At 39.3% G+C, this 14,807-nt stretch overlaps 1 protein-coding gene across 1 annotated transcript in view; it reads right to left on the bottom strand.

Moving 5' to 3' along the window:
- Window positions 1-14,054, bottom strand: part of SLC6A11 (solute carrier family 6 (neurotransmitter transporter), member 11) — a 97,466-nt gene extending 83,412 nt beyond the window's left edge. The window contains exons 1-4 of the mRNA XM_010008836.1: window positions 13,835-14,054; window positions 9,800-9,934; window positions 9,497-9,637; window positions 7,947-8,037 (exon numbers count right to left, since the gene is read on the bottom strand). Of these exons, the coding sequence (XP_010007138.1) occupies window positions 7,947-8,037; window positions 9,497-9,637; window positions 9,800-9,934; window positions 13,835-14,054 (587 nt within the window). The remainder of the gene's footprint in view (window positions 1-7,946; window positions 8,038-9,496; window positions 9,638-9,799; window positions 9,935-13,834) is intronic.
- Window positions 14,055-14,807: the final 753 nt, after the last annotated feature.

Below are 14,807 nucleotides of genomic sequence, written 5' to 3'. Positions count from 1 at the left end.
TTTTGGCTGCATCCAAAACCCAAACAGTATTTATTGCAATAACCTGACAACCTTATCAATGAAGAAAAAAGAAGAAAAACACACATTGTCAAAAGGCTTCATCAGGATACAAATAAAAATCTTCCTGCATGCCTCCATCAAAATGTTCTTACACTGCATATTTGCTAACTTTGCACAATTTGCACAACATCAGGAAGGAAAACAAAACACCTGGAGGACTGAGAGCTTTGGAGACTTGAAGATGAATTGGCCTGAGACTATTTGAACACAGAGGACAGGCTGTCACAGCAGAAGGCAGGCACAGGGAGAGAAAGAGAAGTAAGGAGGGGGATGAGGAACAGTGATTTCTGGCCAATGTCACTCTAGGGAGCATATGAAAAATGTTTAGGGATTTGAGAGAACACCAGTGAGCAGCCATCATAAAACCAGAAGCAAGCCTGGGGACTGAACAACTGGTTAGATAAAATGACTGGGACCAGGTAGCTGGAGGTGGAAAGCAGTAGTAATACACATGATGTGAAGACAAGTCACAGGACAATTTGAACTGCTCGAGAAAAGAGACTAGGATGAATAACAATACAAAGAAGAAACAGCTGTGGGAAGCTTATGTGGAAATGGTAGGATTGGATGTAATCCTAGGGAAGGATACTAAACTGGGGAGTTGTGGTGGGGATGCTAGGCAGGCACTAAGCTATGGACAAGGGAGGAAGAAATTAACTGAGTAAAGAACTGAATATCCCATCAACATCCCAGAAGCACTTAGGTTCCCTCCTGACATATCTTCCAAAGCATCCAGAACTAATGTTAGAAACATGTGGAATGAAGAGCTGATCTGCATAATTAGAGAGAAGAGGCTAGGACAGGGAGTGAACAACCAAAACACTCATCATGCTGGAAACCTACATTCATAGTCCTCCTCTACCCTAAAGCCTGTGGAGTTTTCTGCCAAGAGAACTCTCCAGCTATCAAGCTTCCTGCTGTTGTGCAGTAGCTGGATTCATAAAAGCTTGCACTTTCTTGTTAGTACTGTGTATAGACAATTAAATCTTCACTGGCATAAAGCTGGAAGTGGATGATTAACTAGCAGCCTATGAAGTATCAGAATAGCCTACTCAAACCTTTTTGTCCTCAAGTATCCTTTTCAATCCAAACCATCTCAAGTACTGAGGCAATGTGAGAATGATCCTGTAAACCAAGGCAGCCACATGAGAAGCAATGTTAGGATGCCAGTCTATACTGCATGCTTAGTTAACTTTTACACAAAGTAGAACAAGTCCAAAAGAAGGTGGTGAAATTCCCACCCCATATGGATGACATTCAAGAAAGTGGAGTATATGTATTCAGTTTCTTGCTAGCCAAATCTAATGAAGGGACACTTCTAATTACTTGTTTCAAACAAGTGGTACGTCCTCTTCAGTTATATATATATTTTTTTAATCTTTGGACAAAACTGGCATGCAGACACTTTCTGTTTCCTAACTGAAACAAAATTTGTGAGCCATAATGCTAAATAGTAGGTAAAAAGTACGTGCCTCTCATTTTTAGCACCTCTACTCCTGCAATAGCTCAGATCTCCTTCTGCAAAATGGAATAATTTGACTTTACTGAGATTTTGTGAAGCTAAATGAACAGGTAAATAATCAAGAAAACTATGATTGCAAAGCCATTGACACCATGAGCACCCTAGGAAGCCTTGATTAAACTAATAACTTTGTCAGCAGAGCAGGAATCCAACTATAATGAGAATATAAAACATAACAAAATGAACCAAGAGAAGAACAAAATATTAAATACCTGTGCACTGTTTGCTCTTTATGTATCCTCTAGCAAGAACAAAGCAGATCTATTGAAGAAATATGAGGCAGTTCTTCATCTAAAGATGATCACACTAATAGACGATATGAACTTAAAGCTGCACAACTTTACCTCTGGCATTTCCTTATACCTGAATACTTCACTTTTTGCAACTTTTAGGGTCATTTTTTTCTCCATAGGGAAGAATGTTATGTACAAGGTAAAAAAAACAAAACCCTGAGGTTAATCTGCTTTGTTTTGGGTAACATGTATCCCTCAAGATTAAGAAATCAACATTTTGACACCTACCCCATTTATTTATTTTAACTGAAGTCAGGTTAAGTTAGTGGTTTTGAGGCAAAACCAGATGAAAAGCTCATGTTACTCCCAACAACAAAACAATTTTCACATGGCCTCTTATGAACTGAACAGAAACAAGCAAGTCTGGCACAACTTGGTGTTCTACAAGACATGCACAAAGGACCTAGTTCTGAGAGGTGCTGAAGATCTCTGGGTACTGAGCACTGCAGGATCAGGCCCAACTTGCTAATGACTTTTCATAGGGAAGTAGGATTAACCACAATGTGACTCTTGCAGTCATTTGCAGCATGAATGAAACAGGAAAAACTCTTTTTGACTTTTCAAGGAAAGAGTTTGTGCCTTTTCCTTTTCGCTGAGAATAGCCCCTTTTATTTTCCCAAGACAAAAAAAATGTTTTTTCCCACTAGGCTTGACTTGGAAATGCTAAGGATGTGTCACCCCCTCCAAAGAATGACAAGCCAACAACTAGACCTCCTTTAACAGAGGACTAAGTTGTTGTTATACAGCCAATAAAAAACTATTGAGGTGGAATCAACCACAAAACCATGGGTCCTCTGTCTGTCCAGCTCCCTTCCCAGGCACTAGAAAGCTCAAATTCCTGACCATGGTGACAGACTCAAGTAGCAGCCAAAAGAGCACACAGACAGAGTTGCTGCCCCCTCTACCTGCCAGACAATTTCCTCTCCTAGGAAAGCACACAGAACAACGGAGCGGAGTACTTTTTCCTCTCTAGTCACCTTGCCAGGCTATAAACACAGCCTCAGCCATCATGGGGTTGCTTTAACATATCCGAAACGATCAACACCTCTAGTATTACTGCAGCCATCACTACAACCTGTTGAAATTCTGGACATGAAAAATGCCACTGTACTGTACCTTGAAATTCTGGTTGCTATTTTTTTCTTAGGAAACCCTTAATCAAGCTATCCAATTAGGATGAGGAGATGGCTGAGGTATTCAATAACTTCTCTGCCTCAGTTTTCACTGACGACCTCTCTTCCGACACCTCTCAAGTGGATGGACAGCAAAGCAGGGACTGGGAATCAAAGTCTCTTCCACCATAAGGGAAGATCAGATTTGTGACCACCCGAGGAATCTGAATATATATAAAAGTCTATGGGGCCTGACAAGATGCATCCCAGAGTCCTGAGGGAACTGGCAGATGTAGTTGCCTAGCCATTCTCCATGATATTTGAAAAGTCATGGCAGTCAGATGAAGTCCCTGGTGACTGGAAAAAGGGAAAGATTGCACCCATTTCTAAAAAGGGTAGAAAGCAGGACCTTGGGAACTGCTGACCTGACAGCCTCACCTCTGTGTCTGGGAAGATCATGGAACAGATACTCCTAGAAGCTATGCTTAGGCACAGGGGTGACAGGGAGGCAATTTGAGACAGCTAGAATGGCTTCACCAAGGGCAAGTCTTGTCTGACCAACCTGGTGGCCTTCTATGATGAAGTGTCAACAACAGTGGACAAGTGAAGCGCCACAGATGTCATCTATCTGGACTTCTGTCAGGCCCCTGACATGGTCTCCCACAACATCCTTCTCTCTAAATTGGAGATACATGGATTTGACGAGTGGACTGTTTGGTGATCAGGAATTCACTGGATAGTCACATCCAGAAGGGAGTGGTCAATGGCTCAATGGCAAGATGGAAATTGATGACAAGTGGTGTCTCTCAGGGATAAGGATCAGGACCAGTAATCTTTGATACCTTCATCAATGATAGAGACAGCAGGATCGAGTGCACTCTCAGCAAGTTTGCAGATACACAGCTACAGCTATGAATTACAGGCTCACAAATACATTTTAAGTTTTTGAGGTCCTTGCATGTATAATGAGATTCTTGAGTGTACCAAAACAAAAACTGCAATCAGGACTTACTACAGTACTTACCTCTAAAGTCTTAACTTTCTCATTTTTTTTTTTATTTTTTTATTTTTTTTTAACAAACAAACCAGCCATCCATGACAATAAAGAGGCTTTCATCCTCTGTGTGACCCAGGTATCAAAGCTGGAAGAGAATGTTGTGTTATCAGAGGAAGCAAGTCCATACCTGCTAGGGTAGCCAGGAAACTGTAACCTCTGTACAGACCTGAGGAAGGGTGGCTACTAGTCTGCAGGCCAGAAAAGCTTCATAGCACTGCAAAGTATCCTCTCAGTGATCACTGTACTTGGATGAGCTGCTTTGTGACTTCAGCAATAGCTTTACTAGTAGACAAGACCACAGAAGCAATAAAAGCTAGAAATATTTCAGCAGAGAGGCTGAAGTCTTTATTTGCAATCCTCAAACAAATGGACGATTTGGATTTGCTTCTAGTCACAAATAAATAAGGGCTGAGCTTTCCAGTCTAGGTGACAGAAAAGACCTACTAGTACTAGTTAAATGAGGGGGGGAAAGAACAATACCTGTTTTCAAAGCCAGAAGTAAAAACATCTTTTTGGGCCTGGTGTATTCATTTCTCCACACACAAACAAATCCAACTTGTGCCCCTGTTACTGACCTCTGCTGGCGTTTAGGTAACACAGTCTAGGCTGCTGTGTGGTACATGACAGCCTGTACATCCCTCACCATCGTTCACTCGTACACTGAGAACACCAGGCTTGAAATAAACACACAGAACTACTGAACATGCGTTTGTGCAGATACTGATCTCTTTTTGTTGGTGGTCACCTGTTTGTTTGTTTTTTTTGTGCAGATACTGATCTCTTTTTGTTGGTGGTCTGTTTGGTTTTTTTTTTAAATTTAAAAGAATCTGAAGATACTGTGAATACTCTAGAAGACTGTGGCAATGTGATACGATTATCAGAGGAAAGATGCAATATCACCCTGACAGTTTACAAATGTAGTAATTCAGTTCTACATAGAATGATAGCCCATCCAGTAAGAAAACATGATCACTGGTCACAAAAATTATCAATCTAATTCACAGATTATCTCAAGAATAGATGGTAACAGACAAAAAAAAAAAAAGGGAACACACTAAAATATCCACAAACTCCCAGCTTTTTTTCCCTTTACACAACAAATTTGTGGCCATGACTTAGAGGAGTTTCTACTGCAGACTTGACATGTCAGAGAGCAAAGTGTAAAGGGTTTGAATGGGGTGGTTGTTCAGAAGAAAACTAGAGCCTTCCCCTTCCCTTCACAGGCATCAACTTAATTAATTGTAAGGAACCTGGTCACTATGCAAATTAAATCAGTCCTGTGATTGGTTACTGCAGCAACTAAGATTCTCAAACACCATTCACTTGAGTTCTGAAAATAGCAATGAGCATCTGCTCTGTGCAGTCTATCCCATCAACTTTAGTTGCGCTATTCGGTTCAAAAACAGTATTTCAATAAATTTATGGCTTCTTACACTGGAATTCACAAAGGAGTAAAGCAACTTCATGTGAACAAGACCTCTGACTAAGTGAAATAACATTTCTGGTAACATCTGTACACTATAACATGACTTGCTGGACAGATTAACTAGTAATATATCTACTATGTATTAACTGCTCTCTGATCTGCACTGCACATCTATAGACAAAGATCTCTACTATGCATTTAAGACTTATGTCTTAGATATTATCTTCTGTTTATTCCAATTAGTTACTTTAATGCAAATCACTCCTGATCTTTAATAAAGCTCATTCTTCCACCTCTAAACTAGGGTGCCATGACTATTTTAAATTTTGAAGCCATGCAACATCATACCTACTTAAATTTTAACAAGGCAAATATCTTCCAGCAGGAAGAAAGTATTTTTTTTCCAAGGGTGAAAAGCCATTCAGCTTCAGTTTTGCTTGGACAAAGAAAGTTTACTATATTAAGCTATTTTGGCTAGTAAATTGTCAGCATTTCACTAAGTTTGCCCACAATATAACAAAGAGTTTAAAATAAAGAACAAATTATTTTTTTACCTTCTCTTTTTTTTCCTAATTTTAAAAGATTTGGAGTATTTTTAACTTAGTGCACAAAAGATTGTAAAAAAGTTAGAGAAAAGGCTAAATGTGATTATCACTTCCAGTTTCATAATTCATCCCTACCTCAGCCAAAATCAGGTAGGCAAACTGGCACAGGTTGCCCATGGAGGTCATGGATGCCTCATCCCTGGAAGTGTTAAAGGGCAGGTTGCATGGGGCTTGGAGCAACCTGGTTTAGTGGGAAGTGTCCCTGCCCATGCAGGGGGGTTGGAACTACATGATCTTTGGGGTCCCTTCCCATCCAAACCATTCCAGGATTCTATGATTTAAAACCCACTGTAACCTGAATGAAAGTTTAGCTATAGAGTCTTGTAACTCTGTGTGTGTCCAAGTAACACTAACACGGGAATTTAGGCACTTCCAAGATAAATGCTAACATAAAAACCCTCCAAACTCTAAAAACATCGGGATACAAAACTGAGTCTGCGCCCTCTATATAATTCAATGGCTCGTTGCCTACTTCTCTGCATAACTGCAGTCACCATCAATTGCTGACTTCAGAATATTGTTGGAAAGGCAAATAAACACAGCGAGTAAATCAGGCTAGTAGTGGAGAAAATAATTGGTTCATTTAAGTACATGAAATCTTATTTCTGGCTAACCCAAAGGATTAGAAGATATTTTTGTTAAAATGATTAAGTGAGAGATAAGAGACACCACTTCAGAAAGTCTTGTACATTTCTAAACATTAGTTGGGAAGTAGGAAGAGTAGGTAGATTTTTACATGTTAAGTGTTCAGATTATGGAAAATTTCAAGAGCAAACAAAATTCCGATTTTAACCAGAGAGTACATGTATTTTCATGCCTTGCTCAGATTTCATTTGGCTTAGGGCTTTTTCCTTTTTAAATAGAACAGTATTATATAGTGAAGCAATAACTACCACCCATGAAGGCTAAGGTAACTGATGTAGCAAGACAGGGAGGTTCAGAGGCAAAGACAACAGCATAAGCTATTATTCAAGAAAAATATGTCAATGTAGAGTTCTCTGTCCAAGGACAGTGTTTTAAGTTATGGTCCTTCCAAAGTGCAGCTGTTGCTGTCCTGAACATAAAACAGAGCTCTGAACATATAGCCTCATAATAAGGCTCTATATTAATAATAACATTAATGAAATTAGAATGGGCCCTCAAGAAACATTAGTAACGCAGATTTTTGAAACACACTCTGTGAGATGGCCTAGTATTAAAAGTAACATTCCATTTCTATGACTGTCTCAACACACACTGTGCCCTGCAAGGAACAAATATGCAACTACACATGCACTAATTAAATATTTATAGTAAGAAAAAAACATGTCATCACAAAAGCAGACCATATTTCATAAAGAAATAATTCTTTTCTGTTACTCCAGCTAGAAATCAGAATCAAGGAAACACAAGAGTGGAACTCTCCCATTACTATAGCTGAATAACTAACATTTACATAGTCTTTGAAAAAAATGAGGTACAGAAGCCAAAGTATTAGCTAGCTCAAACAAGAACGAAGAAGCACCTTTCAAACTCTTAAGAAAAGAAATGCCCTGGAAGAAAATAAGAAATATTAAAAATCATCCTTTCTTTCACGTCTGCCTCCTCATTAGTATGGGTTTGAGGCTCTTTCCTCTAGCAGCACGAGCCAAGCTCCCAAGCAAGTGGCACATTTTGTTCTATGTTCTTTCAGGATATGGAATTCCTTTCCGTGTATCCTCTAAAAGAGTTAAAAACTCTCATCCTGACTTTCTTTGGCTGTATGAGAAAATTTCCAGCTGAACTCACAGCACTAAGTGCTATAGGGTTACAAGGTATCTAACCACGTATAAATGATCAAAATAGTGGAAGATAATGAATAGTCTGATCAAATGTAAAGTTTGTGTACTCACTCCCAGAATTCCATCACTGGAGAAGTGGCATTTTGTAAAGAAATTTGACTGCAGTTGCTCATATTGAGTTTTTGAAATTCCACACAGTTTTCTATAAAAGAACAAAAAAAGAGTTTGCTATATTGACATTTAAGTACATTTCTTCTTGTGCATCTTCTACTTCATGCATCCTGCATAGCCACCACACCATAACACTTTCCCCATGTGGTTAAAGGACTTCTAGGTACAGTGAAATGTCACAGCTGCTACTTCTGCAACACTGTATTTTGGTCACCAAATCACAGGGCTAGCCCAGAAAAACATCAATGAAACAAGCTACATTGTCCTGCAACGCTTTCCAAAGGCACAGTTGCAATGGCAAGGGCCAATATAACACCTGAGACAGAAGAAAAGCTTTGAGAAACTGAGGCATTTGCTTGGGAACTGCAACATACTCCTACTCCAACTGCTGGTTCAATGGCAATGACTGGGTTATGAAATACTGCCAGCAATAAGTTTCTACTTTGTCTTAACATGGCAAGTGAAAAGTCACTTGGGCTTATTAGTATCTTTAATATACAGAAAGGACATCAAGGCAGCTCAGCTCGGCATTGCTGAGTTGACACTTGGTATTTGCATAGATTCTCTAGGCTGCTTTGCAGAATTGCTGCTGAAGCCTTTCACATCTATTGGGCCCAAGGTGGGTTCCCTAACATAATCTCAGCTGCAAGACTGCAGGAAGGTTTAGGGTGTGCTCAGAGAATACTATAACCACCAGTTAATAAAAACCACGAAGACAATATGACTGGTAGGTGATCTGAAACTGGACAGTAGCATGGGGAATAAAGGCAAAAACTTTAGGCACATGGAAATTAGGGCATTGTTAAGCATTCCTCCCTATAGATCTTCATGTTCATGATCTTCAAATGCAGTAAGTGGAGCATTAGAGATAAAAAAAATACACCAACGAGAAGGCAGATGCAGGACCCTATACTGCAAATCCACCTGAATACACACCTCAACTTTCATGTAAGACTACTTTGCAGGCAGTGAGGATTATTTACATGACTGAATTTTCGGAAGTAGCTTGATGAGCATTATCCCTCAACACCTGGCATTAAACAGAGTGAACAGTGAATCTAAAGTTCCACATTTAATATTTTCCTCTCCATTTAAATTCCTCCTGATTTCATCAGAGCGAAAGAAGAAGACTGTAACCTGTCATCAGGTCATCAGCTCTTCAGCAGAATTCACTTACTTTATTCAGGAAGAATAGATATGATTGCAAATGAGAGTCTTGAGATTTAGCCAGAATATCTTACAGAATTAACAAAGTCTAAAGCTTCTTTTGCTATCTGCCATTATATTCTGCAGGAACAAATGCTGATGCAGTGACCTAAACCAAAAATGTACGAATAAATCTTCACTCCAGAATTCCTTTTCTGTGGTGTAGTGTGATGTGACTGGGCCATTCCCAAAGACTTTCTACCAGAATAGTTTTCTTCCTGATATGTTCATATATCAATTATTTAGAAGTATTTCTATAGCAACAATCTCTACTGAGGTCATACCTGTGTTCCATTCATGCCCACAGGTAGCCCAAGGAAGCTCTGTAGTAAAGCAGTTAAACAAATAGAAGATAGCCCATGCTAAAATGATGATGTAATATACATTGAGATGTGCCTCTATAACTTGGGTAGCATATCCAATACCTGGAGAAGAAAAAAAAATAATAAAAGAGACACAAGAGAAAACTTAAGACTTTTCAGATACCACTTTAAGAATATAATTTAACTCCAATATTGATTGAGTTTTTTAATTTTCCTTCAAAACTAATGCATTCTTTCCCAGTAGAACACAGAACTCTTCGTTACCTTCAAATAGAGGGCAAACTTTCCTCCAGCATGTAATGCCTCCTTCACTAGTAAACTGTCCCAAGGCCGTTTCCAAGAAAAATACTGGTATTCCACAGCAAATGAAAAACACCACATAGGGGATGAGGAAAGCACCTACAAGCAAACATTGAGTGGGTATTGATTATAATTGATAAAGTTCCTTGATAGCTTAGTGAGAAATTAATTTTCTTATTAACGGAAGGATCACCTATTAGCCACCTCTCAGGCACAATGCTGAAAGTGCAAAAAGGGCTTACTCCTGGCCACAAAAATAAAAAGTTAACCTGTAAGCTAATGACATTAACTAAAAAAGACCAGAGTTCCTCAGCATAGACTAAATTCTGCTTATGTGGGACTCAAGCACAGAAAAGACCACAGTCTTGCTCAGCCACACAGTTCTGCTTTGATTATTGCCAAGTCAGTCTACACTACCTTCTCTTCCTTAATTTTCTCATGAAAGCAGGGATGAAAAAGTGTTATGGAATATAAATCCCAGAAATCCTTTATGTGTTATTTGGATAAGCCTGATGATAAAGGTCACAAAAAGGGAAAGATGAAATAGACTTTAGAACTACTTACAGGAACAAGAAAGGAGAACTTGGCTTTATTAGCTAGAAATAATGAGAAATTATATGAAAATAAGAAAGCACCAACATTTTGTTAGATGCTGTCAGTAAACTCCAGCACAAGTAAAGAACAGTACAATTCAGAGCTGCAGCATTGCATACAACAGCAACAAAATCTTCACTTATTGATTACCACATAGCAGAGGTATTGTACTTCAAAATGACTGATCATGTAATTAGGTGTGGCACCTAAAGTGGCTGTGAAGGATGCAGAAGCAAAAAACAAGAGACAAGATACATGTTAGGCATAAAGTCACTTGATGATCATGCAGATTTTTGGTATTCCATTTAGAGTTGTACCTAAATAATTAGGAAGAAGATACAGCCTTTTGACTACATAGGGAATCCATTAACATATAAGGCATAAAGAATTGTCTTCCTCATTCCTCAAGCACTCAGACTTTCTGATGAGTCAACACAGGAGGTAGAAAGCAAGCAGCTGTATTAATTTAGACTGAAACAAGGAAAGAAGGAAATAAATACTGCGGAGAAAGCACAAAATAACTTATTCTGGCATTTTTTGCTTACCCCAAGAAAGCTGTACTGGTTTAACCAGGCAGACCAGTGCAGCAAAGTATGGCACTGGATAATTTATCTGAAGTTGTAGGAAGATCACAAAACATGAACTGCCTAATAAAGTTATGACAATGAATATTAGTACAAGATACACAATGTATTGTACCCAGGCCTCACTCTACTTGCTGATAATCAAATAATTCCACAACACTAATTAACTTCATTTAAAGCTCCCATTAAATGTTGTAAGCATCCCACCATTCACTCCATTTCGAACCAACACAAGCTATCCCAAACACACTAAAGTTTTGCTGGATGCAGTTTTTCCTAGGAAAAAGTGATTTACAGTGCTGTCCAACACCGCATACACGTTGATCAGTACTTTACAGCACCAGCAGTAGCTGCATTTCGCGCTCAATGGGAGTCCTGGAGATCAAGTTCATCATTAATGAACCTTAATCTCTGTCAGAATAGTAACTTTGAACAAAATGTTTCTAAATGCACTTCAGGAAAATTTCTGCAACTGCTAGGCAAATATATACCCCCTTCATGATCTTTAAAAAACAACCAAAAAACCCCACAAACAAAGCATGACTTCACACCCACAACCTGCCACAATTCTTATGCTTTAGGCTCATTAATTAGAAAGCTGAGACACTAAATGCATCTCTTTTGACTTGCAGTTTCTTTCTTCTGACCCAGTACATCAAGAGAGATCTCTTCATGGGTAGTCTCTTGCCTCAACCAGGCAACTTGCCTATAGTTGAACCTCAGCTTAAGCAATACACGTCGATTTCACAAAGAATGGAATCTTTGCTTCTAAAACATTGTTTCTCTGTATGATTCACTGTGAAAACTGTTTGAACAAAATCTTCATAGGCTGACTGAACTGCTGGCCAGTAGCAAATCAGCTTGACCCACCCATAAACACAGTCATAGTGAATTTAACATGGCAACTTGTTGAAACTCACAGTATTAGCTTTGACACAATTTTCCCAACACTGTTCTACAACAGGTAGACAACATAAATTCACAGGACAACAGGTTATCCCAGCTTGCAAACAGAACATACTCCAATAAGTACCTAGTTCTAAACATGCAAATAAATTAATTTTCCTTAAAACACACACTAAATATTGCTAGGAAAAAATGAAAAGTACAGAAGTTTATGCTTACACCTGTTTTTACTTGAAGTAACAAAGGCCAGACTTCAGAAGTTCCATACTTCTGCTTCTGGATTCATTCTCTATCTATCAAGTTATTTCACAACTACCTCATGTATCTTAAAATTGTCTTCGTTTATCACACACTAAGCAGTTTTCAGTATTTACATCTGATGCATCAAACAAGTTCAAATCTGTTCTAATTCCTCCAGGGCATTCCAGAGATCTATAAAAACAGAGGTGATAGCCAGAGGTCATAGACTAAGTTCTCACGGAATAAAATTGAAGTCAACGGCAAATTCCCATGGTGCCAGGAAAAGACCAACTATACCACACACTAACTCTTTTCTTAAAGAATACAAATCACCCAAAAACACGAGGTTTTTTTCTACCTAATGTTATACCCCTAAAAATTATAGCATCACATTTTTTACAAGCTAGCATGTAAAGCTTACTATATGAACAAGGAAATCTTCATTATGCATCAAAAGAGACATTTCAAACTTTTCTTCTGCCAAAATTTATCTGGGAAAACTTTGACAACCAACAAGAAACTGTTCTGCATATCATATCCAATGTATTAATATTTATGTACTAGGAGTAGTACTTGGTAGCATCCTTCTGAAAAAAGGTGAATTCTTATCTCAGCTTTGCAAAAGTACAGCTATATAAAGAAAGGAGCTGCAAACCATAAACATATTTTCCACAGTAGGATCAGCCTTATAGAAATGGCAGACAGAAGGGGCCAAAACAACCCCTGATTTCAGACAACTGTTTCTAGGTTTGAAAGGACAAGGGAAGGACACTTGGCACAGGACTGCTCACAAACAAGCCAAATCTTTACAAATCAGCCTTTGGACATATTCTTCTTCTCCCAGCTTATTTGCTTACACTAAGACTGAATCAGGCCCTAAGTGGGGAAAATGTTGAATTCAGTCCACAGAATTCTAAGCTAAATGTTTCATTACTTTTCTTTCCTCATTTTGCAAGTCACAGCTGACCTGCTTATTCTTAACTGCAACATATCTTACATAGTTTATACTTAACTATAACAAACACATGCCACATGCTGTACTTCTGTAGAAATAAAGTTTGTTCTTTTCTCTCTTGAGTAACATTCTTACTCTAAATTTGATAGGGTTTGCTCACTGCTTTGAGTAACAGGCTGCTTTCTCTTCCCCTACCCCACTGTAATGATTTGGGAAGTAGTAAGAGGAAAAAAAAAGTATGGTTGAGCTTAAAAACTTAATATAACAAAGAAAAAAGTAATCTCTGTAGCAGTATCAAAAACACTACCCATCCTTTCCAAAGTATACTGTGTGAAAAATAAACTGCTACCTTCTTGTCAGTGTCAGACATTTAAGAATGCTTAGGTCTGTATTCACATGCAAAAGAAAACTCATAGTGTACTACTATAACAGAACACCGGCTTGTCCCAAATTAAACATCTTACAGGAGGAAAAGAAAAAAAAGAAAGAAAAGAAACTTGTGAAAGTAAGCTACACACTATATGGGGGGGGAAAGGAAAGAGAAACACAATGATTTTTTTCTTACTTGTCAGATGCACAATGTTTCCCAATCCACACATACACTGAAATCCTGAATACCTGTCACTTAACTAGTGCAAGAAATCATCATAAAGCTTTCTTAACTGTTTATTTCTCATATGTTTATGGTGAACTGTAAATCAACATATAATGCCATCTTACCTCCTCCATTCTTGTAGCAAAGATATGGGAATCTCCATACATTTCCCAAGCCAATAATCTCCCCTGCCACAGAAAGCACAAATTCAACCTTATTGTTCCAATGACCTCTTTCATGAACTTTCTTATCATTGCTGTGGACAAGGTTGGTTCTTGACGCTTCTGGGTCTAAAGCATCTTCTGGCTTGCCATTAATTATAGGAATAGTCTTTTCAGCTGTCATGACTGTTCAGCCTAGGGGAGAACAAAAGAAAAACATACACATGTTTAGAGTCACTTGTTAATAATATCCTTCAATGACTATAAAGCGTAAATTGGCTTCTTGTTACCTATTTAAATTTGCAGCTGAAAGTGATGGAGGCAACTCCACAAGGCTGGAAAGGTTGTAAAGAGGGAAAAAAGGAACATTAAGGAAGGGGGTTAAAAAAAGGAAGCTTGTGTAGAAGGGAAGATTTCCAAGTTGAGACAGGCAACTTAGGAGTATGACGCTGTTTTTAGGTGCAGATAGCAAAGCCTTTCAAAAATCCCTCCCCAAGCAAGGATCCCAGCTTGACTAACCTACCAGAGAACAGATATCTCCTGCACCTTCCAGGCACACAAGTGAGAGCAGCAGAAGAAAAGGATGTGGAGAAGGGGGCCTGAACGGCCTGTCTGGAGGAGCAAGGAAGCTCCTACACTACTCACCCAGGGCTCTGGCTATGCCTGCCCGGCTGGGAGAGGGACAGGGTCTCTAGCTCAATACCCGGCTCCCAGCACACCCCCGGGGCTGCCGCTCTCTCCGCTCTGTTGCGCCGGAGGGGCAGGACAGCCGGCGGGCAGGGGGAGGCGGGGATAACGCGGACTGCGGGAGGATACCGGGGAGCCAGAGAGCCTCGTCCTGTTCTGCGGCTGCTGCCCGGCCGGCCGCCGGGGGGTTGGATGCTCCCCGCACTCTGGAGCCGGGATTCGCAAATGCTCAGCCCTCCCTGAAGCGATG

Source organism: Chaetura pelagica, unplaced genomic scaffold, assembly GCF_000747805.2.
Source record: "Chaetura pelagica isolate M959 unplaced genomic scaffold, ChaPel_1.0 scaffold52, whole genome shotgun sequence".
NCBI lineage: Eukaryota > Metazoa > Chordata > Aves > Apodiformes > Apodidae > Chaetura > Chaetura pelagica.
Note: the sequence above shows the minus strand (reverse complement) of the source record. Positions and strands in the feature narration are given on the sequence as shown.